Source organism: Symphalangus syndactylus, chromosome 1, assembly GCF_028878055.3.
Source record: "Symphalangus syndactylus isolate Jambi chromosome 1, NHGRI_mSymSyn1-v2.1_pri, whole genome shotgun sequence".
Lineage (NCBI taxonomy): Eukaryota > Metazoa > Chordata > Mammalia > Primates > Hylobatidae > Symphalangus > Symphalangus syndactylus.
Window position 1 is genome coordinate 6,788,621 of NC_072423.2, and position 24,823 is coordinate 6,813,443.

The following is a 24,823-nucleotide window of genomic DNA, read 5'->3' on the forward strand; positions in this document are numbered from 1 at the left end:
TCCCTATCCTAGGTTGCTCGGTGGAGGCAATCAAAACGAGACGCCTCGGGCTGGCCGTGATGCTCCTTTCCCCAGGCTCTGGGATTGTGGACAAGAGGGCGCGCACCCACTGGCGATCCGACGCGGAGCTGCAGCGTGGGGGCGTGGCGTGGCGGGTCCTCCGGAGCGCGGGGCGGGGCTGTGGGCGGGGCTATGGGCGGGTCCTCCGGCGCTCGGGGGCGGGGCGCGGGCGCGGGCGCCGGGAGGTGGGGCGGCGCGCGCCGGCGTCCACCGCGCTCCTCCCGCGCGCGGCCCCTGGAGTCCCTGAGGCGCGCGGCCAGCCCAGCTCGGGCCCGTAGCACCGGCAGCAGCCCGCCGGCCAAGCGAGCGCGGGCCGGGGCCGGGGCCGGGGCCTGGGGGCGCCGCCCCCGGGAGTCTTTCTGCGGCCCCTGAGGAGCGAGGGCGACTGCGAGGCTGACCGGGGCCGAAACCATGAACCGGAGTTTTCACAAGTCTCAGACCTTGCGATTCTACGATTGCAGCGCAGTGGAAGTCAAGAGCAAGGTAAGCCCCCCGCCCGCCCCGGCGGCCCTGCGCCCAGTCTCCTGGCTAATGAATGGGGCGCCCCGCGGAGGGGGACTGGGGCGGCGTGGAGGCGACAGGCGCCGGCGACAACTTTCGAGTTCGGGCGCCGCGCGCCGCTCCGCGGGACGCGCACCGGGGACCCCGGTCGTCCTTCCCGCCCCCCGCGCGGACACAAAGCCCGGCAGCCGCGGCGCTCAGAGGGCCGAGGGCCATCGGACAGTCCGTGCAGACTCTGGACCCGCTCCGCGGGAGCTGCTCTTTTGTTCCACGAGCGAGAGGCGATTGGGGCGCGCCACACATTGGAGGGGAGGGCGGCCTTTCCGGGGCGAATTGAGGGCCAGGGGCTGCTCGGATTCGGGGCCGTGGGGGGGGCTCTAGGGGCCCGGGCCGTGGGATGGCCCTGGCCAAGGCGCCTTCAAGGCTGCAAAGGAGGCTTGTTACCGGCCAGGAGGAGACTTGTCGCCGGCTCCGAGCCCGGCGTCCCCCACCCGCTCGGTACCAAACATCCAGGCACCAGGCGCGCTCCCCGGCGCAGACCCAGAGCACGCACCCGGCTCTCCCCCGGCCCAGACCGAGACCACGCCTCCCCGGGCGCGTCCCGGGGCCAGACACCCCACCCCACCCCCACGGGCGCGCCCCCACCCCAGACCCAGCCCACTCCCCCGGGCGCGCCCCCGGCTCAGACCCAGACCCCTCCCGAGCGCGCCCCCGGATCAGACCCGTACCCAGACCACCCCCACGGGCGTGCCCGGCCCCTCCCGCTGCCTGCGCCCGGGCGGAGCGTGCCCGAACTTGCGGGTCGCGATGCGCGTCTGGGTAATTGGCTGGTAGGATCTGGCGCTTCTGCCCTTTGCGGGGGTGGTTCCTTTGCCGCAGATGCTATTGTTTGTGAGGGTCTCCTTGGTGGACCCCGCGGGCTGAGGAGGTGCTGCAGTTGTTCGGGGTCCTGCAGGAGGGGGCCCCTCGAGTCTTTCGCTGGCTAGTCTCTAGGAGTTGAGCGGCCCTTTCGCCCTTTCTTTCTTCGCACCCCGGTTCTCAGAGTTGTGGGAAAGGCTCCTAACGGCGGAGTGGGAGCCCGCACCCCCAACTGTGTGCCTATCTTGGGCGCAGGGCGGTTGTTCCCTCCCCTGTCTCTGGGGAGGCAAGTCTAACAGCCCCCTCTCGCTGTGCTGCTCTGACCTTTGGAGTAGGGTTTCCAGGGTGTCTGCAGAGGATTGAGGGGGGAGGTGTCCCAGCAACAGCATGGCCGCCTCTCCAGCCTGCTACAGTGAGTTGCAGGATCCTTCTTTACTTAGGGGTACACGGTCTTTTAATGAATCCCTCATTTATCATAAGATCCTGTCCTTACCCTTGCCCCATGACCTCGGCCCCACACCCATCTTCTCTGGAGCACAAGAGTGCCCCCAGCTCCCCCAAATCAAGTGTGCCAGCTGTGGGTTAGGTGAGGGGAAGCGCCCACAAGCATGGGCGGGAGATTTCTTTAGCTCAGTGGGAACACAGGTCTCTGGAGCTGTACTATCTAGTACAGTAGCCAATAAGCACGTGTGGTATGTAATCTTACTTAACTTTTTATTTTGAGATTATTGTACATTCACAAGTAGCCGTGAGAGAGAATATAGAGGTCTATGTTCTCAGCCTCTGAGCCTTTGCTCAGCCTTCCTGATGGTGGCATCTCGTGTGACTAGCACACTGTCCTATTGTGGACACAGACCTTATCGGGTCTCAGCAGCGTATCACACTCATTCGTGTACGCCTAGGTCTGTGCGGTTGCGTGGCCACCAACACAATCAAGGTGCAGAGCAGTTTCCCCCTTTCATCCTAGGATCCTTCCTGCTGCCCTTCACAGCAGCTGTTTAACCAGGGAAGTTCTGTGCTCATTGGCCCTCTGCAGAGGGTGGCTACCTCCTCACACACATAGCTCCAGAGAATCAGAGGCCTCAACCAGGCACAGGGTAGGTCTGGAGGACATGCCCCCACCAGGCCTCATCCTGCAGTCCTGGGCTGCTGGCACTACAGAGGCTGCCTCTGCCTTCCCTGGGGTGTCAGCCTGCCTACTTCTACCAGCTCCACTTGGCAAAAAAGGGGTGCTGCCTCACACCCCAAGCATGGATTCAAGTTCAGATGCAGCAGATGCTTGTCTGGAGGTGAGTGGCAGCGCCAGAGTTTTGGTTGAACTTGGGTGTCCTTGGAAGGGCCACACTGACCTGGGCCTTATGGACTTGCTGTTGTGCCCTCCCCACCATAATGGGGCTGAACTTACTGCTTGTCCAGAGGGTCCCTGTGGCTCTTCCTTCTGTGCACAGCTTCCCACTTACCCACTTTATGGTTAATATTTGTTACTATGGCATCTATCTCTTTAGGGAGCCGCTGTTGTCAAAATAACAGCAAAGCCTTATGACAACCTAAATGTAGCACCATAACACCATGCTTTGGTTTGTGGGGAAAATGGCATCTGGGGAGCTAAGTCCAGCCTCAGTTCTGCCACCTACTGCATTTGTGAGCTTTTGGGCAAGTTATTTAACTTTTCCAAGCATCAGTTATTTCATCTGTAAAATGGGCATGATACCTTTTCTGCTTACCTCTCAAGATGAAATGCATTGAATATAAGAGCACTTTGAGTTAAATACTGCAGGTCAGAATTCTTTGGCACTTTAAGATATTGGGTTGGAAAACTGCCTTAGGTTCTCTCAGAATTTTTGTCATTAACCATTTGCCACAGATGGTCAGTCCCCAGTGCTTAGGGGCAGGATCCTGGTGTGTGTGCGCGAGGGGGCATATGACCTTGATCTTGACCTGGTGGCTCTTCCCCATTTGGCAGCCCCTTATACTTCTCCAAACATTTTTACCTTAATTCTAGTGATTCATCTGTTCCTCACCAAACCAGCAGCAGTATGTACTTCCGATTACCTAGTTCTGTTCGTGGGACCACCCTTTTTCCCTCTTAGCTTTGACTTTTGCCTCTCCTTCCACAGGACCTGCAGTGGGGAGGGAGGAGCTATGCAGAGGTTTAGGGTCTTTCAGGTGGAGGAAAGCAAGAGTCCTTGGCCACCTTAGAATGTAGCAGAAAAGCCAGTGCTGGGATTGGAAGGGGTTTACAGGGGGCAGTAAATGGAGATGAATTTTCATATAAGGAGAAGATAGCAAGCAACACGGTGCCACTATGAACTTAGCAACGCCTTTAACTACATTAGTATTTCGTCAGTTCCCCTGTCATCTGCATAAGCTTGAAAAATCCAGAGAAACACAGCTTATCCCCCCTCCCAGCAGTGTGCTCAGCCCAGAGCCCTGAGTTCCTTCAGACTTGAGCATAGAAGGCCCACTGCTCATGCCCTCTGCCCATGCTTTCTTTGGCCTGTGTGTCCCCAGTTTGTGGCTTCCCCTACCTGAAATGCTTTCTCTGAGAATCTGCCCTATCCTGAGGACCTTCTTAGACAGCTCCCTCTTCTACAAAGTCATTCTGGATGCCTGTGCCAGACCAAGCTTTCTCTGTCCGACCCCTTCTTGGTGTTTCTGGTCATCTTATTGGCACTTGTCATGATGCTGGTGCCACAGTTATGTTCGGCACAGATTGTCTGTCGTGTTAATTATATCTGAGGGAGAAGATTTTCATCCCATTTGTGCTTCTCTATCAAATAATGTTGCGGCTTTTTTGGATTCTAAGCTAACACAGTGTCATCGTAGGAAATTTAGAAACCACAGCCAAGCACAAAGGAGGGCAAACACCATTGGTAGCTCTCCTGTCCAAAGATGAGCCACTGTTAAATGTTGCCTCTGGCCTTCTGGTCTTCTGTGTGCATGTACGGTGCGTGCGCTCTTGTGTTACAGAATTTGGGTCAAATAGGCATGTCATGGTGTAGCCAGCTTCCCCTCTGACTTATCATGGTTGCCTCTGGCCTTCTGGTCTTCTGTGTGCATGTATGATGCGTGCGCTCTTGTGTTACAGAATTTGGGTCAAATAGGCATGTCATGGTGTAGCCAGCTTCCCCTCTGACTTATCATGTATTGCAAGTGTTTTTTCATGTCATTTTTAGACAACAAAAAAGACTGCATCATCTTCCTGCTCATGTCTAAACCATGACTAACCAGTATCTTAAGTTAATCCCAATTTTTTCCATAGTAAACAGTGCTGTAAATAATATCTTAAAGTCTTTACATAAAGACTATATATAGAATATACACATATAAAATATATAAAGATTATTGATTATATTAAAACAAAGACAAAATTCTTACTGATCTTAGAACAAATTCATGGAAGTGACATTGCCTAGGAAAGGTATGTACTTTAAAAGGCTTTGAGTACATATTTCTACTTTTCTTCTGGAAAGTTTATTTTACCAATTTATAGATGCTGTTTCATATCTTTTCATTCATCTGTCTCTTTCTCCCCATCCCTTTCTTCTTTCCTCCTCCTAGCGCTGGGCATTTTCTCATTCTTTCCCAAGTAGATGAGTGAAATGGGATTCCATTGTTTTAATTTGTATCTCTTAAGTTATTAGAGAGTTGAAATTTTCGTATTTATTGGCTATTTGTATATTTATTTTTAACTGCCTGGTTTTGTCCTGAATCCTTTTTGTCTGTTCGTTTTCTTCGGAGTTAATAAGTTATGGGAGTTTCTTGTTCGCGATGTTTCCCATCAGTGCAGATGGTGCTGAGGGTGACTGGCTCTGAGAGTGCTGTGACCTTGCCCCCAGGCATTAAACTTGGGCCCTCCAGGATGACAAGGGTATGAGGAGCCTGTTGGCGGGCTGGCTGATGCACTGGCTGGCCAGGTTCTCCTGGGGACAGCCAGGCGTGCAGTGTTTTGTGTTAGTTTATCCCCTCTGGTCCCCAAGATCCTACTGCTGGCTGAGGCCGTTGGCTGCCATGGTGCTGCAGGAACATGCCCTTCCAGCTGTGTGACGTGCTACAGCTGATGGGATGGAGCTGAGGCCAGGCCTCTCATTGGGCGGCTGACACTGGCCTCCTGTGGGCCAGTTAAGAATTGCCTGGACATGGTTTGACTCACCTGTGTGTGTCAGCTACACCCTTTTAAGACTTTAGTTTTGTTGTATTTGTGCATGTCTGTGCTTAAACAGGTTCAGTGACTTGATTTGGGAAGTCACATCTTAGGGAGACTTACCAGGGACCCAAGTGCAGAGTCAGCCTGGGGAGCACTGATGGTGTCACTGCCCCCAGAGGCTGCCAGTTTCTTGTAGGTCTGTGGCCTGGGAGACTCTGATGGCCTTCCAGGTGGGCACCCCAGCTTGCCAGGGGGTAGAGCCCTTTCCTAGGACCCGTGCATTTCAGATAGAAGGCCCTAATTTTAGGGAAATGAAGGAATATAAGGGATTGGGAAATGCAGCCATTCAAGGTCTCAGAAGCTCTGGCGTTTGTGAATCATGTCCAGAATTGGTGCAAACGGGAGAGGCATCCTGATCTTTTCCCATAAAGGGGTCTCCATGACCTTTAGAGGCAGCAAGAAGGGAGCCTGGCATGACAGCAGCAGAACCTCCCAGGTGGTTAGACTTGTTCACCTGGCTGCTTACATGTCCAATCCACTTCCTCTGGGAAAATTTCTACTGCACCACGACCCTGGGGAGCCATGGGAGGTACATGCTCCTGTGTAGCCCCCAGCCTCTTCCCAACATACACCCTGCGGCCCTGCTCTGAAGCTCCCAGGCTGGACGTTGCCTGCTGTGCAGAGGTTGTGTTCTGAAGTATTAATAACATTTACTTAATGCCCCTCCAATATATGTGTATATATGTGCCAGGGACCATCCTAAATACATTGCAGTTGCAGATAGTTCACTAATGCCCATCACAATTCTGTAACATGGGTTCCTTTTTCACACCCACCATACAGATGAAGAGGAAACTGAGTCACAGGGTGCTTCACTGACCTGCCCAAGGTCATAAAGCTCATAAGAGGGGTTGGAACCCAGATAGTCTAGCTCCAGAGTCTAGAATGGGAACCACCAGTTGTCCATGGCTGCTGGAAGAGGGCTCATGCCCCTCAGGATCCAATGAGCTATGAAATACAAACCAGGACACAGGTGCACACATTCCCCGCTCACCGTGCATAGGGTGAGACTCCCTCAGCTGTCTGAATCTGGAGCTTGCAAGAAATGGCTGGGAGGGTTAGTCTTGTGTTTTCTGGGGAGAAGTTTTATTTTTCTTGCATCACTGTAGAAGGTTCTTGCTGCATGGCCTCACGGGAAGTCCTCTATTCAGTAGCTGTTCTTTCAAAGTCTGATCTCATCCATACATTTGTTTATTCATTTACTGAGCAACTACTTTGTGTCAGGCATAGGGCTTGTGCTGGGGTAAAACGTGCAACATCCCTGCCTTAAAAACACCAGTGAAGGTTCAGTCAGGTAAGTGGGCAGATTTGGGTGAGGTGGAGTGTCCTTTGTCTTGATAATCAAGCTATCACCAAATCCACGGCATCACGTCTCCTTGAAATCGGAGGTTTCCGGTGCAGCCCAGTCATCCCACCACCCAGCAAGACCAATGTGCTGAGTCTCCCCTGAAATTGCTCTGATAGTCTCTGCATCAGCAACAGTGATGCCTGTGTGAGGTGGTTTGAGATTCTAGGCCAGGTCTCCATAGCTCCCAGAAGCAGGTAGGGTCCAGTCCCCACTTGTCCTTATTTAGGGCCCTTTAATCCTCCCCACATGTTTTCAGAGGCCAGTTCAGAACCCTAGCCGTGTTTCTCAATGGTGTGCTGTGTAAGGAAGAGCTCAGCATTGGAGGTGGGAAGAGCAGTGCCTTGTTTATAGTAGGGACACAATCAGTGTTCCTTGGGTCGAATTCAGATGAAAAACAGGTAGGTTTTCCTGACAGCTGCTGGTTCAGAAATGGTCTGTTAGGCAAATTTAGAAAATTACTTTTTGAGGAAAGGGACAACTACTTGCACTTTTGAGCTGATGCTGGAACAAGTTAGGACTTTTGGGGACTATTGAGGAGGGATGATAATATTTTGCAGTGTAATAAGGACATGAGATTTGTGGGGACAGGGAGAATGTTATAGCTTGGATATTTGACCATCGAAACCTCATGTTGAAATGTGGTCCCCGATGTTGGAGGTACAGCCTAAACGGAAGTGTTTGGGTCATGGAGGTGGATCCCTCATGAATGGCTTGGTGCCATCCTCATGGCAATGAGTGGGTTCTTGCTCTATGAGTTCTATCAAGAGCTGGTTGTTAACAAGAGCCTGGCTCCTCCCCCGTTGCCTCCTCTCTTGCCACATGATCTCTGCACATGCCGGCTCTCCTTCAACCTTCCACTGTGAGTAGAAGCAGCCAGAAGCCCTCCCCAGAAACAGATACTGGCACCACGTTTCTTGTACAGTCTGCAGAACTGTGAGCCAAATTCGCTTCTTTTCTTTACCAATGAAAATATAGTGATACCTTGGTTTGCCAGTTGGCTTATTGCCAGGGCATCCCTGAGAGGCGTCAGTGGCCTTGCCCTCTCCATCCTGTGAAGGTAAGTGGCGCTAGTGCTGTAGGTGAGGGGAGAAGGTGAGGTACTTTGGAAATTAAAAGCCCACATAACTATTTCTGTTGCTGTTGGCACCTCCTGAGTTTCTCAGTGCTCAGAGGTAGGCCAGGAACCTGCTTGTTGCCAGCTCAGCAGCTCCAGGGGTGCTTGTGCCCCTTCCTCGTAGACCAAGCTTATCTAATCCATGGCCTATGGGCCATATGTGGACCAGGATGGCTTTGAATAATGTGGCCCAACACAAATTCATAAACTTTCCTAAAACTTTATGAGATTTTTTTTTTGGTAATTTTTTTTTTTTTTTTTTTTTTAGCTCATCAGCTGTCATTAGTGCATTTTATGTGTGGCCCAAGATGATGATTCTTCTTCCAGTGTGGCCCAGGGTACCCCTGTTGTAGACCATCAGTCCTACACACTTCCTCTTGCAGAGCTGCCTGGGCACGCTCAGGTGCTCCAAGGACCAGCCCACTGGGAATGGGGTGGCTGGACCAGGGCACTTCTGGTACAGCTGTGTCATCAGGTACCTTCGACCCCCTCTTCTCCCTGCTGCTCCCATGTTCCTGGGGTCTGAGGACGTGCTCTCCTGCACCCTGGCCCCTGCCCCACCTCTCCCTTATTCTCTCTTCACATCAGTCACCCATCCCACACTTCATAGCCGCAGAGGAGTCTAAGAGGGGAGGGCTCCACTGCCCAGCCCCAACCAGAGCAGATCTGCTTTGTTTTGAGATACATGTGTAGCATTTTAGTTGGGAGGAAGAAAAGGCTTTTGCTGCTTAAAAAGTTTGAAAACCACCATAGTGCAGGATGCTTTCAGCCTGGGCACCGAGGCTCTCCCACGTGGCCTATGTGAAACTACTAGTTTTTCTGTCACCTCCTCCCTCCCCCCACCCCTCCCCCCGGATTCTGTGACCTCCTGTCACCTCCCACCTCCCCCCCGCCCCTCCCCCCATTCTGTGACCTCCCAGCAAGCCAATCCTTTCCTACTCTTGCCAGTGGAAGTTCAGCCTTGCCCTCCTGCCTCAGGGCTCAAATCACTGCATGTTCAGGAAGCTGTCCCAGACCCCCTTAGCCCAACGACAGTGTCTGCTGTGTTCAGTGAGTGCGTTACAGTGAAGTACACTCATCTTAAGTGTACGGCTTGGTGGTCAAGATGCAGAACATTCCAGCATCCGGGAAGGTTCCTTCATGCCCTTTTCTAGTGAGTACCTACCCCCGAGGTAACCACTATTAGGGTCTCTATCGCCAGACCAGTTTTTTATTTTTATTTTTATTTTTTTTACTTTTGGTTAAAAAAAAGTTGTTTTTTATTATACTTTAAGTTTTAAGGTACTTGTGCACAACATGCAGGTTTGTTACATATGTATACATGTGCCATGTTGGTGTGCTGCACCCATTAACTCATTTAACATTAGGTATATCTCCTAATGCTATCCCTACCCTCTCCCCCAACCCCACAACAGGCCCCAGTGTGTGATGTTCCCCTTCCTGTGTCCTTGTGTTCTCATTGTTCAATTCCCACCTATGAGTGAGAACATGCAGTGTTTGGTTTTTTGTCCTTGTGATAATTTGCTGAGAATGATGGTTTCCAGCTTCATCCATGTCCCTACAAAGGACATGAACTCATCATTTTTTATGGCTGCATAGTATTCCATGGTGTATATGTGCCACATTTTCTTAATCCAGTCTATCATTGTTGGACATTTGGGTTGGTTCCAAGTCTTTGCTATTGTGAATAGTGCTGTAATAAACATACATGTGCATGTGTCTTTATAGCAGCATGATTTATAGTCCTTTGGGTATATACCCAGTAATGGGATGGCTGGGTCAAATGGTATTTCTAGTTCTAGATCCCTGAGGAATCGCCACACTGACTTCCACAATGGTTTAACTAGTTTACAGTCCAACCAACAGTGTAAAAGTGTTCTTATTTCTCCACATCCTCTCCAGCACCTGTTGTTTCCTGACTTTTTAATGGTCGCCATTCTAACTGGTGTGAGATGGTATCTCATTGTGGTTTTGATTTGCATTTCTCTGATGGCCAGTGATGATGAGCATTTTTTCACGTGTCCTTTGGCTGCATAAATGTCTTCTTTTGAGGAGTGTCTGTTCATATCCTTTGCCCACTTGTTGATGGGTTTGTTTTTTTCTTGTAAATTTGTTTGAGTTCTTTGTAGATTCTGGATATTAGCCCTTTGTCAGATGAGTGATTGCAAAAATTTTCTCACATTCTGTAGGTTGCCTGTTCATTCTGATGGCGTTTCTTTTGCTGTGCAGAAGCTCTTTAGTTTAATTAGATCCCATTTGCGAATTTTGGCTTGTGCTGCCATTGCTTTTGGTGTTTTAGACATGAAATCCTTGCCCATGCCTATGTCCTGAATGGTATTGCCTAGGTTTTCTTCTAGGGTTTTTATGGTTTTAGGTCTAACATTTAAGTCTTTAATCCATCTTGAATTAATTTTTGTATAAGGTGTAAGGAAGGGATCCAGTTTCAGCTTTCTACATGTGGCTAGCCAGTTTTCCCAGCACCATTTATTAAATAGGGAATCCTTTCCCCATTTCTTGTTTTTGTCAGGTTTGTCAAAGATCAGATAGTTTGTAGATATGTGGCATTATTTCTGAGGGCTCTGTTCTGTTCCATTGGTCTATATCTCTGTTTTGGTACCAGTACTATGCTGTTTTGGTTACTGTAGCCTTGTAGTATGGTTTGAAGTCAGGTAGCATGATGCCTCCAGCTTTGTTCTTTTGGCTTAGGATTGACTTGGCAATTCGGACTCTTTTTTGGTTCCATATGAACTTTAAAGTAGTTTTTTTCCAATTCTGTGAAGAAAGTCATTGGTAACTTGATGGTGATGGCATTGAATCTATAAATTACCTTGGGCAGTATGGCCATTTTCACAATATTGATTCTTCCTACCCATGAGCATGGAATGTTCTTCCATTTGTTTGTATCCTCTTTTATTTCATTGAGCAGTGGTTTGTAGTTCTCCTTGAAGAGGTCCTTCACATCCCTTCTAAGTTGGATTCTTAGTTATTTTATTCTCTTTGAAGCAATTGTGAATGGGAGTTCACTCATGATTTGCTTCTCTGTTATTGGTGTATAAGAATGCTTGTGATTTTTGCACATTGATTTTGTATCTTGAGACTTTGCTGAAGTTGCTTATCAGCTTAAGGAGATTTTGGGCTGAGACGATGGGGTTTTCTAGATATACAATCATGTCATCGCAAACACGGACAATCTGACTTCCTCTTTTCATAATTGAATACCCTTTATTTCCTTCTCCTGCCTGATTGCCCTGGCCAGAACTTCCAACACTATGTTGAATAGGAGTGGTGAGAGAGGGTATCCCTGTCTTGTGCCAGTTTTCAAAGGGAATGCTTCCAGGTTTTGCCCATTCAGTATGATATTGGCTGTGGGTTTGTCATAGATAGCTCTTATTATTTTGAGATACGTCCGATCAATACCTAATTTATTGAGAGTTTTTAGCATGAAGGGTTGTTGAATTTTGTCAAAGACCTTTTCTGCATCTGTTGACATACTCATGTGGTTTTTGTCGTTGGTTCTGTTTATATGCTGGATTACATTTATTGATTTGCGTATGTTGAACCAGCCTTGCATCCCAGGGATGAAGCCCACTTGATCATGGTGTATAAGCTTTTTGATGTGCTGCTGGATTCGGTTTGCCAGTATTTTATTGAGGATTTTTGCATCGATGTTCATCAGCAATATTGGTCTAAAATTCTCTTTTGTTGTTGTGTCTCTGCCAGGCTTTGGTATCAGGATGACGCTGGCTTCATAAAATGAGTTAGGGAGGATTCCCTCTTTTGCTATTGATTGGAATAGTTTCAGAAGGAATGGTACCAGCTCCTCCTTGTACCTCTGGTAGAATTCGGCTGTGAATCCGTCTGGTCCTGGACCTTTTTTGGTTGGTAAGCTATTAATTATTGCCTCAATTTCACAGCCTGTTATTGGCCTATTCAGAGATTCAACTTCTTCCTGGTTTAGTCTTGGGAGGGTGTATACATCGAGGAATTTATCCATTTCTTCTAGATTTTCTAGTTTATTTGTGTAGAGATGTTTATAGTATTCTCTGATGGTAGTTTGTATTTCTGTGGGATCAGTGGTGATATCCCCTTTATCATTTTTTATTGCTTCTATTTGATTCTTCTCTCTTCTTTATTAGTCTTGCTAGCGGTCTATCAATTTTGTTGATGTTTTCAAAAAACCAGCTCCTGGATTCATTGATTTTTTGAAGGGTTTTTTGTGTCTCTATCTCCTTCAGTTCTGCTCTGATCTTAGTTCTTTCTTGCCTTCTGCCAGCTTTTGAATGTGTTTGCTCTTGCTCCTCTAGTTCTTTTAATTGTGATGTTAGGGTGTCAATTTTAGATCTTTCCTGCTTTCTCTTGTGGGCATTTAGTGCTATAAATTTCCCTCTACACACTGCTTTGAATATGTCCCAGAGATTCTGGTATGTTGTGTCTTTGTTCTCGTTGGTTTCAAAGAACATCTTTATTTCTGCCTTCATTTCCTTATGTACCCAGTAGTCATTCAGGAGCAGGTTGTTCAGTTTCCATGTAGTTGAGCGGTTTTGAGTAAGTTTCTTAATCCTGAGTTCTAGTTTGATTGCACTGTGGTCTGAGAGACAGTTTGTTATAATTTCTGTTCTTTTACATTTGCTGAGGAGTGCTTTACTTCCAACTATGTGGTCAATTTTGGAATAGGTGTGGTGTGGTGGTGAGAAGAATGTATATTCTGTTCATTTGGGGTGGAGAGTTCTGTAGATGTCTATTAGGTCTGCTTGGTGCAGAGCTGAGTTCCATTCCTGGATATCCTTGTTAACTTTCTGTCTCGTTGATCTGTCTAATGTTGACAGTGGGGTGTTAAATTCTCCCATTATTATTGTATGGGAGTCTAAGTCTCTCTGTAGGTCTCTAAGGACTTGCTTTATAAATCTGAGTGCTCCTGTATTGGGTGTATATATATTTAGGATAGTTAGCTCTTCTTGTTGAATTGATCCGTTTACCATTATTTAATGGCCTTCTTTGTCTCCTTTGATCTTTGTTGGATTTTATCAGAGACTAGGATTGCAACTCCTGCCTTTTTTTGTTTTCCATTTGCTTGGTAGATCTTCTTCCATCCCTTTATTTTGAGCCTATGTGTGTCTCCGCACGTGAGATGGGTTTCCTGAATACATCACACTGATGGGTCTTGACTGTTTATCCAGTTTGCCAGTCTGTGTCTTTTAATTGGGGCATTTAGCCCATTTACATTTAAGGTTAATATTGTTATGTGTGAATTTGATCCTGTCATTATGATGTTAGCTGGTTATTTCGCTCGTTAGTTGATGCAGTTTCTTCCTAGCCTCTATGGTCTTTACAATTTGGCGTGTTTTCACAGTGGCTGGTACCGGTTGTTCCTTTCCATGTTTAGTGCTTCCTTCAGGAGCTCTTTTAGGGCAGGCCTGGTGGTGACAAAATCTCTCAGCATTTGCTTGTGTGTAAAGGATTTTATTTCTCCTTCACTTATGAAGTTTAGTTTGGCTGGATATGAAATTCTGGGCTGAAAATTTTTCTTTAAGAATGTCGAATATTGGCCCCCATTCTCTTCTGGCTTGTAGGGCTTCTGCCGAGAGATCAGCTGTTAGTCTGATGGGCTTCCCTTTGTGGGTAACCCAACCTTTCTCTCTGGCTGCCCTTAACATTTTTTCCTTCATTTCAACTTTGGTGAATCTGACAATTATGTGTCTTGGAGTTGCTCTTCTCAAGGAGTATCTTTGTGGTGTTCTCTGTATTTCCTGAATTTGAATGTTGGCCTGCCTTGCTAGATTGGGGAAGTTCTACTGTATAATATCCTGCAGAGTGTTTTCCAGCTTGGTTCCATTCTCCCCGTCACTTTCAGGTACACCGATCAGACATAGATTTGGTGTTTACACATAGTCCCATATTTCTTGGAGGCTTTGTTCGTTTCTTTTTATTCTTTTTTCTCTAAACTTCTCTTCTCGCTTCATTTCATTCATTTGATCTTCCATCACTGATACCCTTTCTTCCAGTTGTTCGAATCGGCTACTGAGGCTTGTACATTCATCACATAGTTCTCATGCCGTGGTTTTCAGCTCCATCAGGTCCTTTAAGGACTTCTCTGCATTGGTTATTCTAGTTAGCCATTCGTCTAATCTTTTTTCAAAGTTTTTAACTTCTTTGCCATGGGTTCGAACTTCCTCCTTTAGCTCGGAGAAGTTTGATCGTCTGAGGCCTTCTTCTCTCAACTCGTCAAAGTCATTCTCCGTCCAGCTTTGTTCCATTGCTGGTGAGGAGCTGCGTTCCTTTGGAGGAGGAGAGGCGCTCTGATTTTTAGAATTTTCAGTTTTTCTGCTCTGTTTTTTCCCCATCTTTGTGGTTTTATCTACCTTTGGTCTTTGATGATGGTGACATACAGATGGGGTTTTGGTGTGGATGTCCTTTCTGTTTGTTAGTTTTCTTTCTAACAGCCAGGACCCTCAGCTGCAGGTCTGTTGGAGTTTGCTGGAGGTCCACTCCAGACGCTGTTTGCCTGAGTATCAGCAGCGGAGGCTGCAGAACAGCGATTATTGATGAACAGCAAATGTAGCTGCCTGATCGTTCCTCTGGAAGTTTCATCTCAGAGGGGTACCCAGCCGTGTGAGGTGTCAGTCTGCCCCTCTGGGGTTGCCTCCCAGTTAGGCTACTTAGAGGTCAGGAACCCACTTGAGGAGGCAGTCTGACCGTTCTCAGATCTCAAGCTGCATGCTGGGAGAACCACTACTCTCTTCAAAGCTGTCAGACAGGGACATTTAAGTCTGCAGAGGTTACTGCTGTCTTTTTGTTTGTGCCCTGCCCCCAGAGGTGGAGTCTACAGAGGCAGGCAGGCCTCCTTGAGCTGCGGTGGGCTCCACCCAGTTAGAGCTTCCCGGCCACTTTGTTTACCTACTCAAGCCTTGGCAATGGCGGGCACCCCTCCCCCAGCCTTGCTGCTGCCTTGCAGCTTGATATCAGACTGCTGTGCTAGCAATGAGCAAGGCTCCATGGGCGTAGGACCCTCTGAGCCAGGCACGGGATATAATCTCCTGGTATGCCATTTGCTAAGACCATCGGAAAAGCGCAGTATTAGGGTGGGAGTGACCCGATTTTCCAGGTGCCGTCTGTCACCCCTTTCCTTGGCTAGGAAAGGGAATTCCCTGACCCCTTGTGCTTCCCAGGTCAGGCGATGCCTCGCCCTGCTTCAGCTCACACTCGGTGCACTGCACCCACTGTCCTGCACCCACTGTCTGACAATCCCCAGTGAGATGAACCTGATATCTCAGTTGGAAATGCAGAAATCATTCATCTTCTGCATCACTCACGCTGGGAGCTGTAGACTGGAGCTGTTCCTATTTGGCCATCTTGGCTAGAGCCAGACCAGTTTTTGTATTATTAGGTCGAGTGCTGTCTATCTTCTCTAGTTCGGTGTCATGTCTGCACGATCCATCTGTGTTGTGTGTATCAGTAGACCTTATTTCTGATGGAGACTTAGTATTCCATTGTGTGAATGAACCACAGCTTAGATGTGTCCTGCTGATGGAGGTGGGGGCTGTTCCCAGCAGATGTTCTAGCTCATGTCCTCTAGTGGCCACATGCACATGCTTCTCTTTAGCACATAACATGCTTGCTGTTTTGACTACTCACATGGACACTCATGCTGATGACCTTTAGCCACTTAGGATGATGGCTTTATTTATGAGATGAGGTCTTGTTCTGTTGCCCAAGCTGCAGTGCAGTGATGCAATCACGGCTCATGGCAGCCTCGACCACCTGGGCTTGAGTGATCCTCCTGTCTCAGCCTCCCTCCTGAGTAGCTGGGACTACAGGCGCACACCACCATGCCCCACTAATACTGGCTTTCAGTGATGCAAGTCTGCCCTGTGGGGGTGATCTGGGTCATTGATCTTACCTATGACTCAGCATTGGAATTGTTCCTGGCTCTGGTGTACACAGAGACTGTGACCCCTGTCTGGATTTGGGGTGAGGCAGTTGTAGGTCCTGGAGGCCTTGAACCACAACTTATTAGCTATTTGTTGATTAATCAAAATCAGAAAAGATCCTTTATCTTGCAGAATTTAAGGTCTCCACTGCTGATGTGTGAAGAGCTTTCACAACCCTTCTTCGAATTCTGTGGTTTGATTGGCTGCTCTTATGCATTTCCGGGCTTTCCTTGAGTTCACGCCAGCTGACCAATTTCTGGGGTCCCTCTGGTGGGCTGGATGTTGTGGGAGAAGCTGGGACCTGAGATGAGAACAGCCCTGGCACTGTGCCAGAGGTCCAGGACATTGCTGTGCTGGGGCCCTTTGTGTACAATGAAAGTTGGACAATCTTTCTTGGAAAACGTGCCTGAACTTGACGTGTGGAATGAAGACCTCACAGCAGCTTCACTCATGGTGAGCTGTGGACACCCGCAGGGCCAAGAGCTTCCACTCCACCTTCAGCCTGGGAGGTGTGCCTGGGTTGCCTGGCTGGCAGCTCATCCCTTCTATACTCACAGGAGGGTGTTCATGAAGCCTTTGTGTCTCGAGGGCCGTCAGAGCACTGTGTGAATTTCTCTGCTCCTCCTAAAAGCCTGCCTGCTGAGTGAGTGCATTTATTTTCTGTCTTATCACATCAGTACACTTGTCAAAAGCTGGGTTATAAATCAGTCAGTTCTGTGGTGTCAGATCTTTCTTTTTGACTTTGCTTCTGAGACAGGATGGACAGTACTCCTATGCATAATCCCTCAAGAGGCCACTTTCTGGGGACCTGAGTGCAGGTGTGAGGCCCCTGAGGTTCCTGGTTAAGGCTGTGAAAGAGGAGTTTGGGGCTGTTACAGCTGTCATTTTTAGGTGGTCAGCTGTTCTAGAGGATTTGGAAACAAAAGCAATTTTAGCACCTGTGTCCCATGGCTCAGGGGCCTCCCTGACTGTCTTTCCACCCACAGTCCTGACCTCATGCCTTGCTGGTGTCTGCAATAATAAGGGGGTGTTTTCTTGGGACAAAATAAACTTCTCTGGCTTCAAAGTGGTCCTTCATGAGGGGGAGGAAGTGGCACTGACCCCCATGGCCTGCAGTCACCTTGGGCCCATCAGCACCTGTACTGGTGCAGTGACAAGTGGGAGTGCAGGCCCAGTTGTGGGGACAGGCCTCCTGGGCCCTGTGTGAGGCCCGCCGGTTCCAGTCGCCGGCTATGCGGTGGCACATGAATGATTGATGCTGAATGTTAAATCCTGTACCTCCTCAGGTGGCTTTGTTTTGTTTAAAAACTTTGCATGAATGTTCTCCTTTGTCAGAGGTAGGATAGTTTGCCTGGAAGGTGACACTGTGTGTCTGCATGGACAGGAGCAGCAGACATCAGAGAGATGTAATTGAAATAAATGGTATGTTGACGAAGCCCCACTCCACTCCTCAGGAGATGAGCAGCTGGGGTCCCTGTTTGCGTGGAGGTCTGTCCTCCACGGGTTTCACTGTTGAGGGTCTCACTGTTGAGGAGGCCCCACTCCATTCCTCAGGAGAAGAGAAGCTGGGGTCCCTGCATGCATGGAGGTCTGTCCCTTGAGGGTCTCACTCTTGAGGAGGCCCCACTCCACTACTCAGGAGATGAGCAACCCCAGGTCCCTGTGTGCAAGGAGGTCTGTCCCTCAGGAGGGTTTACCTGTGAGCCCACACTCACCTGTCCTGGTTTACTGCACCATAAGCTGGTAGCAGTTCCCCAGGGATATGGCCCCATGGGTTGTAGGAAGGACACCACTCAGGGATGGGCTGCTTCCTAAATGCCCTCATGCATCCTAGACCCTCTCCTCTGCTGCCTGAGCCTCTGATCCTGCCCATGAATGCTGGTGTGGGCGTGTTTGGCCTTGTGTCCAGTCTGTCTGGTGGAGATGGGGCAGGTGCAGTGATATGGCTTGGCTGTGTCCTCACCCAAATCTCACCTTGAATTGTACTCTCATAATTCCCATGTGTTATGGGAGGGACCTGGTGGGAGATAATTTGAATCGTGGGGGAAGTTTCCCCCGCACTGTTCTCGTGGTAGTGAATAAGTCTCATGAGATCTGTTGGTTTTATCAGGGGTTTCCACTTTCATATCTTCCTCATTTTTTTCTTGCCGCTGCCATGTAAGAAGTGCCTTTCACCTCCCACCATGATTCTGAGGCCTCCCCAGCCATGTGGAACTGTAAGTCCAATTAAACCTCTTTTTTTTCCCAGTCTCGGGTATGTCTTTATCAGCCGTGTGAAAATGGACTAATACAGTAAATTGGTACCAGCAGAATGGGGTGTTGAAAGATACCTGAAAAGATACCTGAAACTGTGGAAGTGACATTGGAACTGGGTAACAGGCAAGATTGGAACAGATTGGAGGGCTCAGAAGAAGACAGGAAAATGTGGGGAAGTTTGGAACTTCCTAGAGACTTGTTGAGTGGCTTTGACCAAAGCCTGTTAGTGATATGCACAATAAGGTCCAGGCTGAGGTGGTCTCAGATGGAGATGAGGAACTTGTTGGAAACTGGAGCAAAGGGTTAGGGTTAGGGTTTAGCAAAGAGATGGGTGGCATTTTGCCCATGTGCTAGAGATTTGTGGAATTTTGAACTTGAGAGGGATGATTTAGAGAATCTGGTGGAAGAAATTTCTAAGCAGCAAAGCATTCAAGAGTGACTGTCATTAAAGGCATTCAGTTTTGTTTTGTTTTTTTTTTTTGAGATGAAGTGTCGCTCTTTTCCCCCTGGCTGGAGTGCAATGGCGTGATCTCGGCTCACTACAACCTCTGCCTCCTGGGTTCAAGCGATTCTCCTGCCTCAGCCTCCCAAGAAGCTGGGATTACAGGCACCCGCCACCACGCCTGGCTAATTTTTGTATTTTTAGTAGAGACGGGGTTTCACCATCTTGGCCAGGCTGGTCTCGAACTCCTGACCTCAGGTGATATGCCCACCTTGGCCTCCCAAAGTGCTGGGATTACAGGCGTGAGCCACCGCGCCCGGCCAGGCATTCAGTTTTGTAAGGGAAGCAGAGCATTAAAGTTTGGAAAATTTGCAGCCTGACAGTGTGATAGAAAAGAAAAACCCAATTTCTGAGGAGAAATTCTTGCCGGCTGCAGAAATTTGCATAAGTATCAAGGAGCCTTGGTGGCTTCCATTTAGTGTTGAGCCTGAGGGTGCACAGAAGTCAAGACTTGGGGTTTGGGAACCTCTGCCTAGATTTCAGAAGATGTGTGGAAATGCCTAAATGTCCAGTCAGAAGTTTGCTGCAGGGGTGGAGCCCTCATGGAGAACCTCTGCTAGGGCCATGCTGAAGGGAAATGTGGGGTGGGAGCCCCCACACAGAGTCCCTACTGGGGCACTGCCTAGTGGAGCTGTGAGAAGAGGGCCACAGTACTCCAGACCCCAGAATGGTGGATCCACTGACAGCTTGCAGTGTTTGCTTAGAAAAGCTACAGACACTCAATGCCAGCCATGAAAGCAGCCTGGAGGGAGTCTGTACCCTGCAAAGCCACAGGGGTGGAGCTGCCCAAGACCGTGGGAACCCACCTCTTGCATCAGCATGACCTGGATGTGAGACCTGGAGTCAAAGGAGATCATTTTGGAGCTTTAAAATTTGACTGTCCCGCTGGATTTCAGACTTGTGTGGGCCCTGTAACCCCTTTGTTTTGGCCAGTTTCTGCCTTTTGGAATGGCTATATTTACCCAATACCTGTACCCCCATTGTATCTAGGAAGTGACTAGCTTGCTTTTGATTTTACAGGCTAATAGGTGGAAGGGACTTGCTTTGTATCAGATGAGACTTTGGACTGTGGACTTTTGGGTTAATGCTGAAGTGAGTTAAGACTTTGGGGGGCTGTTGGGAGGGCATGATTGGTTTTGAAATGTGAGGACATGAGATTTGGAGGGGCCAGGGGTGGAATGATATGGTTTGGCTCTGTGTCCCCACTCAAATCTTATCTTAAATTGTACTCCCATAATTTCCACGTGTTGTGGTAGGGACCTGGTGGGAGATAATTTGAATCATAGGGCCAGTTTCCTCCGCACTGTTCTCGTGGTGAATGAGTCTCACGAGAGCTGATGGTTTTATCAGGGGTTTCTGCTTTTGCATCTTCCTATTTTCTCTTGCCACCGCCATGTAAGAAGTGCCTTTCACCTCCCGCCATGATTCTGAGGCCTCCCCAGCCACGTGGAACTGTAAGTCCAATTAAACCTCTTTTTCTTCCTAGTCTCGGGTATGTCTTTATCAGCAGCATAAAAACAGACCAATACATGCAGGGAGCCCAGGCCCAGGACTGCAGGCCTGGCCACCTCATCCACCTCCTTCAGCAGCCCCTCAGTGGGCTTTCTGCAGTGGAGGTCAGAGTACTCCTGGTGACCCACCCCACCCACCCCAGTCCCTGGTGTGGACACCACCTAGCAGAGGCCTGTTGAATTGTGTGGCTTGGGGGGCGGGGGAAGAACCTACCACTCTTTATCTCCACCCAGAGCTGCAGGCTCTGGTCACACTCATGAGCACAGCTTTTCACTCACGGAATTACTAAAAGATTATTTCATTTTTTAAAAATGCCCTGAAAAACAGCCACCTGCCAGCAGTGAAGGGACAAGTGTAGGAAAGCAGTGGCTTCTACTCAGAGATTAGGGCTTGTGGTTCAGCTGCAGGAAGGCTGAATCTGCCAGCAGCTCAGGCCCACAGTGTGAGCCCAAAACAGGCTTACTATTCTGTGCTATTATAATTCCACACATGCAAGAGGTCTCCCTTTACTGTGCTTGCAACTTTGGGTTTTTGAGAAGGGCTCAGCAGCCATCCCTGTGGATGCCTGTGAGATGCCGAACCCATCTCTAGGCCCTGGGGGAGAACACACAGCTTGGTGAGCAAGTTGAGCGAGTGAATTGCTCCCATTGGCTGGGGTCTTACTTGCTCACCAGGGCCTATGTTGAGCACAGTACATGTGTTCATATTAGATTCTCACCACAACCCTGGGATGAATGTTTTTATCTATTTTATGAAGGAGGAACAGGATAAGAGAAGTTTAATAAATTATCCAGAGTTACACAGCCAGTACAGGTGAGGATTGGAACCCAGGTGTGTCCACTCAGAGCCTGGCTCTTTGCAGTTTTGCAATGTTGTCTGTCTGTAGTTGTACAACTCCAGTGACCCAGCCTGCATCCCCTCAGCTGCTCCCAGTAGGCAGCACAGCTCGGATGCAGAACTGCCTAATTCCTCCATGTATCATGAGCTCACATCGGAATGGGACCCCACTTTCTTCCACAGGCTGGAGTTCGAGGCATCTGCCTAAGTGAATTTACCTTTCAGGAAAGTCTTGTGAAGGCAGGGACAGATGAGCAGCCTGTGCTCATGCCTCACACACTTGGGCCCAGGCCAACCCCCAGCACCTTTCCCCTGGCCCTACCTCTCAGCACTAGAGTCTCCTGAGCCCTCAGTTGCTTCTGGAGTAGCCCTGGCCTGTTCATCCTGCTCCCTTGCTGATGGGCCATCATTGTCCATTCCCTCCATGAGGGGCATCCCCTCCCACCTGCGGTGTTCCTTCCCACAAAGGGCACCCCTTGTCCCTGACCTTCCATTTGGAATTCTCTCTCCCATCATTGTAACTCTTTAGGTCTTTTCCAAATTTCCTTTTTGAATTCAGCCTCAGGTCCTTCATTTACTAGCCTTGTGACTATGGGCAGGTTATTAAACCCCTCTAGGTTTTAGTCTCCTGGTTTATAAAGTGGGAACAGTGACACCTCCCTAAGGTTGCCATCAGGATTAAAGAGAGCATGCACACAAAGCTTGGCAGAGACTCTGACTTCTCTCCTGTATGGTAAATCCCTTCTGGATGGAGACCACGTTCATAGACCTCTGTGTCCTCCACTGCTACCCCTCCCCCACTCCCACCCCTCCCCCACTCCTACATTTAGCAGTGCTGGGTGCATCAGTGCAGAACACATGCATGAACCAGAGTGGCAGGCCCTCTGCAGGGACTGTCTGTGCTCAGAGGGGCCACAGGGTACAGTGGGTTTAGCCGTCACCCTGGGCAGTCTGGCGTGATGCTCATCTGGGCAGTTCTGCGAGTGCCAGCGGCTGTACCATCATCACTCTGGATCTTGGGTGGACAGCACCTAGGCAGGCGCCAGGCTCCACCTCATCTGACTCATAGGTGTGTGGCCCGATTTTAAACCGTCCTAACGTGTCAGCCCAGGAAGTCATTCTGTAGCAAACTACTGCTGAGTCCCACGCTCCAACCGGTTCCTTATTAGGAGGACCGCCTGTATTTAAGACCTGTTGCACTCTCTTTTCCTACATGGAGTTCTTAGTGTGTTTCTTAGTTTCCTACAGGGCACAGATGTGCACATGTGCTCCCTGGCTTGAAGGTCCGAGGCGGCTCATGTTTGCCATGCACACATGTGAGATCCTTTACAGCTGGAATGCGTCTGGGCTTGGATGGTAGGCCAGCATCGCCATCCCCTCCCAACAGACCCTGCTCTAGGCCAGGGGTCTGACAGTCTAAGGCAAGTCTCACCCCCTGCCAGTGAATGGTTTAGAGCTGGGCATGTGACCCCACCCTGACAGTGAGACTTGAGGGTCTTCTTCCTCTGATGTGGTGACACTGTGACCCTACGACCCACCTGGATGTGTGGGGGAATGTGGGAGACACCTGAAGGCCCCCAGCACGTCCTGGAGCCAACTGCCTGTGTCGGCGTTTCCCTGGAGCATCTCAGACACACACAAAGTCCTGCTTGCCTGGCCGCCCACGCTGCCCTCCTCGTTCCTGGGGCTGTCTAGGCTCCTTTGGTTGTGCCGTGGGATGAAATGCTCTCTGTCCTCACCCTTCACCCAGTTATTTCCACTCCTTATTCACTCAGTTTAAATTAGGGCCTGTGTTTTACAGTCCGTTTGCATCTCTCAGAGTTTGCAATTACGTATTTGCATGTGTGGATTACTGTCTAACTTCTGGCTCGAGCAAACCATCAGCTGCGTGAAGACAGGTCAGTTGTGCAACCTTTAATGGGCACATGAGCCCTGACTCTCGTGACAGTGCAGATTTGGACTCTGAGTCTGGTGTAGAGCATCTCCAGCTGGCTCCAGGGAATGCTTCTGGTTCAAGGAACATCCTCAAGGAGCAGGAGCTAGAACTTTCTGAAATGACCTTGCCTGGGCCCAGCCCAGAGGTCCTGACTTCCTTGGCCTGAGGAGGCTCCTGGCTCAGACAGGATTCCCAGCCCAGGGGCCTTGCCCATCTGCTCTGTGTTGTGCCAAGGTAATTTCTGACCTAATTGGGACCTCACTGCAGATTCAGTGTTGTGTTCTTGTGTGTGTTTTTAAATTTACTATATTGTAAAGGCTTCCTTGAGCCCTTAAATCCTTTTAAAATACCACTTCTGGCCAAGTGTAGTGGCTCATATCTGTAATCCCAGCACTTTGGGAGGCCGAGGTGGGTGGGTCATGAGGTCAGGAGTTCAAGACCAGCCTGGCCAACATGGTGAAACCCCATCTCTACTAAAAATGCAAAAAATTAGCCGGGTGTGGTGGCGTGCACATGTAGTCCCAGCTACTCGGGAAGCTGAGGCAGGAGAATCGCTTGAACCCAGGAGGTGGAGGTTATGGTGAGCCGAGATCACGCCACTGCCCTCCAGCCTGGGCGACAGAGTGAGACTCCGTCATGAGATGAAATGAAATGAAATGAAATAATGAAATGAAATGAAATGAAGAAATGAAATGAAGAAAATGAAATATGAAATGAAATGAAATGAAATCCCACTTCTGTTAGCTTCATCATATCTCGACCTGGAAATGTGCTTTCATGTGTTTGATGCACTTACTGTTTCCATTTGTCACAATTGTAAGTATTTGATCACCTGCAGTTGTTCAGTGTTCTCACCTGTAGGCCTGGGGTGGGGGCCTTAGATGGGAGGCAGGCCCCTGGGGGTGTGAGGCAGGTCCTTGGCAGAGAGGGGCCTTAGATGTGAGGGGCAGTCTGTGGGCAGGGGATGGGGCCTCAGTGGGCAGGGCCTTAGGTGGGAGGCACAGTCTGTGGATGGGGGTGGGGCTTCAGGGCTGCATGTTAGGAGGTGCAGTCTATGGGCCTGCGGGCCAAGACCCCGTGGTGTCTGGGACCTTAGATGAGAGACAGTCTGCGCGCCTTGGGGCAGGCCTGGGGTGGGCAGGCCTTGTTGGGGTGGGGACCCCTTGCAGACAACGGGAGCTGTAGGGGCACTTGGTGCCTGAGACTCACCCAGCAGAGCTGGTTGAGGAGGCTGGGGGTCAATGTGGAGGGGCCTGGGGTGGCCTTGTGCATGTGGCATGTGTTCCCCAGGACTGTGTGTCCGGGAGCTCCCCTCCACTCACCTCCCCTCACCTCCCCACGGCGGCTTCTGCAGTTTTCACTTGGGGTCTCCCTGCTCGCTGCTGTCTCCCCATGGGATTCGACTTCCTGAGCACCAGGTTGGGCCCTTTTCCTGCTGTGCTCAGAGGCCTTGAAACCACTCCTCGGATGAACAAAGGTGGGGCCTGCCTCACACTGGTCACCTGTCGTTTAGTAAATGTTTTTAGTATCTACTGTATACTAAGCTCTCTTGAGAATAAAATGGAGACCACATTTTTCTTTTACTGTTCAGCCCAGCACAGGAAAATATGGGTTCAATTAGTAAGTTTCTACCTGGCTCAAAGAAGTGAGTTCAAATAGAGACACAGCCACTCAAGAGAATACTTCTGTGAACCTCCTGGCCTTTCTGAAGCCCTGGTGGCCTGGTGGTTCCCGGGGTTGCCCTCTCATGAATGGAGTTTCTCA

At 49.5% G+C, this 24,823-nt stretch overlaps 1 protein-coding gene across 1 annotated transcript in view; it reads left to right on the forward strand.

Annotated features, from left to right (window-relative positions):
- Positions 1–305: 305 nt before the first annotated feature.
- The window catches only part of PARD6G (par-6 family cell polarity regulator gamma), a 96,298-nt gene continuing 71,780 nt past the window's right edge, over positions 306–24,823 (forward strand). Inside the window, exon 1 of the mRNA XM_055295627.2 lies at positions 306–543. Coding sequence (XP_055151602.1) covers positions 472–543 — 72 coding nt within the window. The 5' untranslated portion in view covers positions 306–471. The remainder of the gene's footprint in view (positions 544–24,823) is intronic.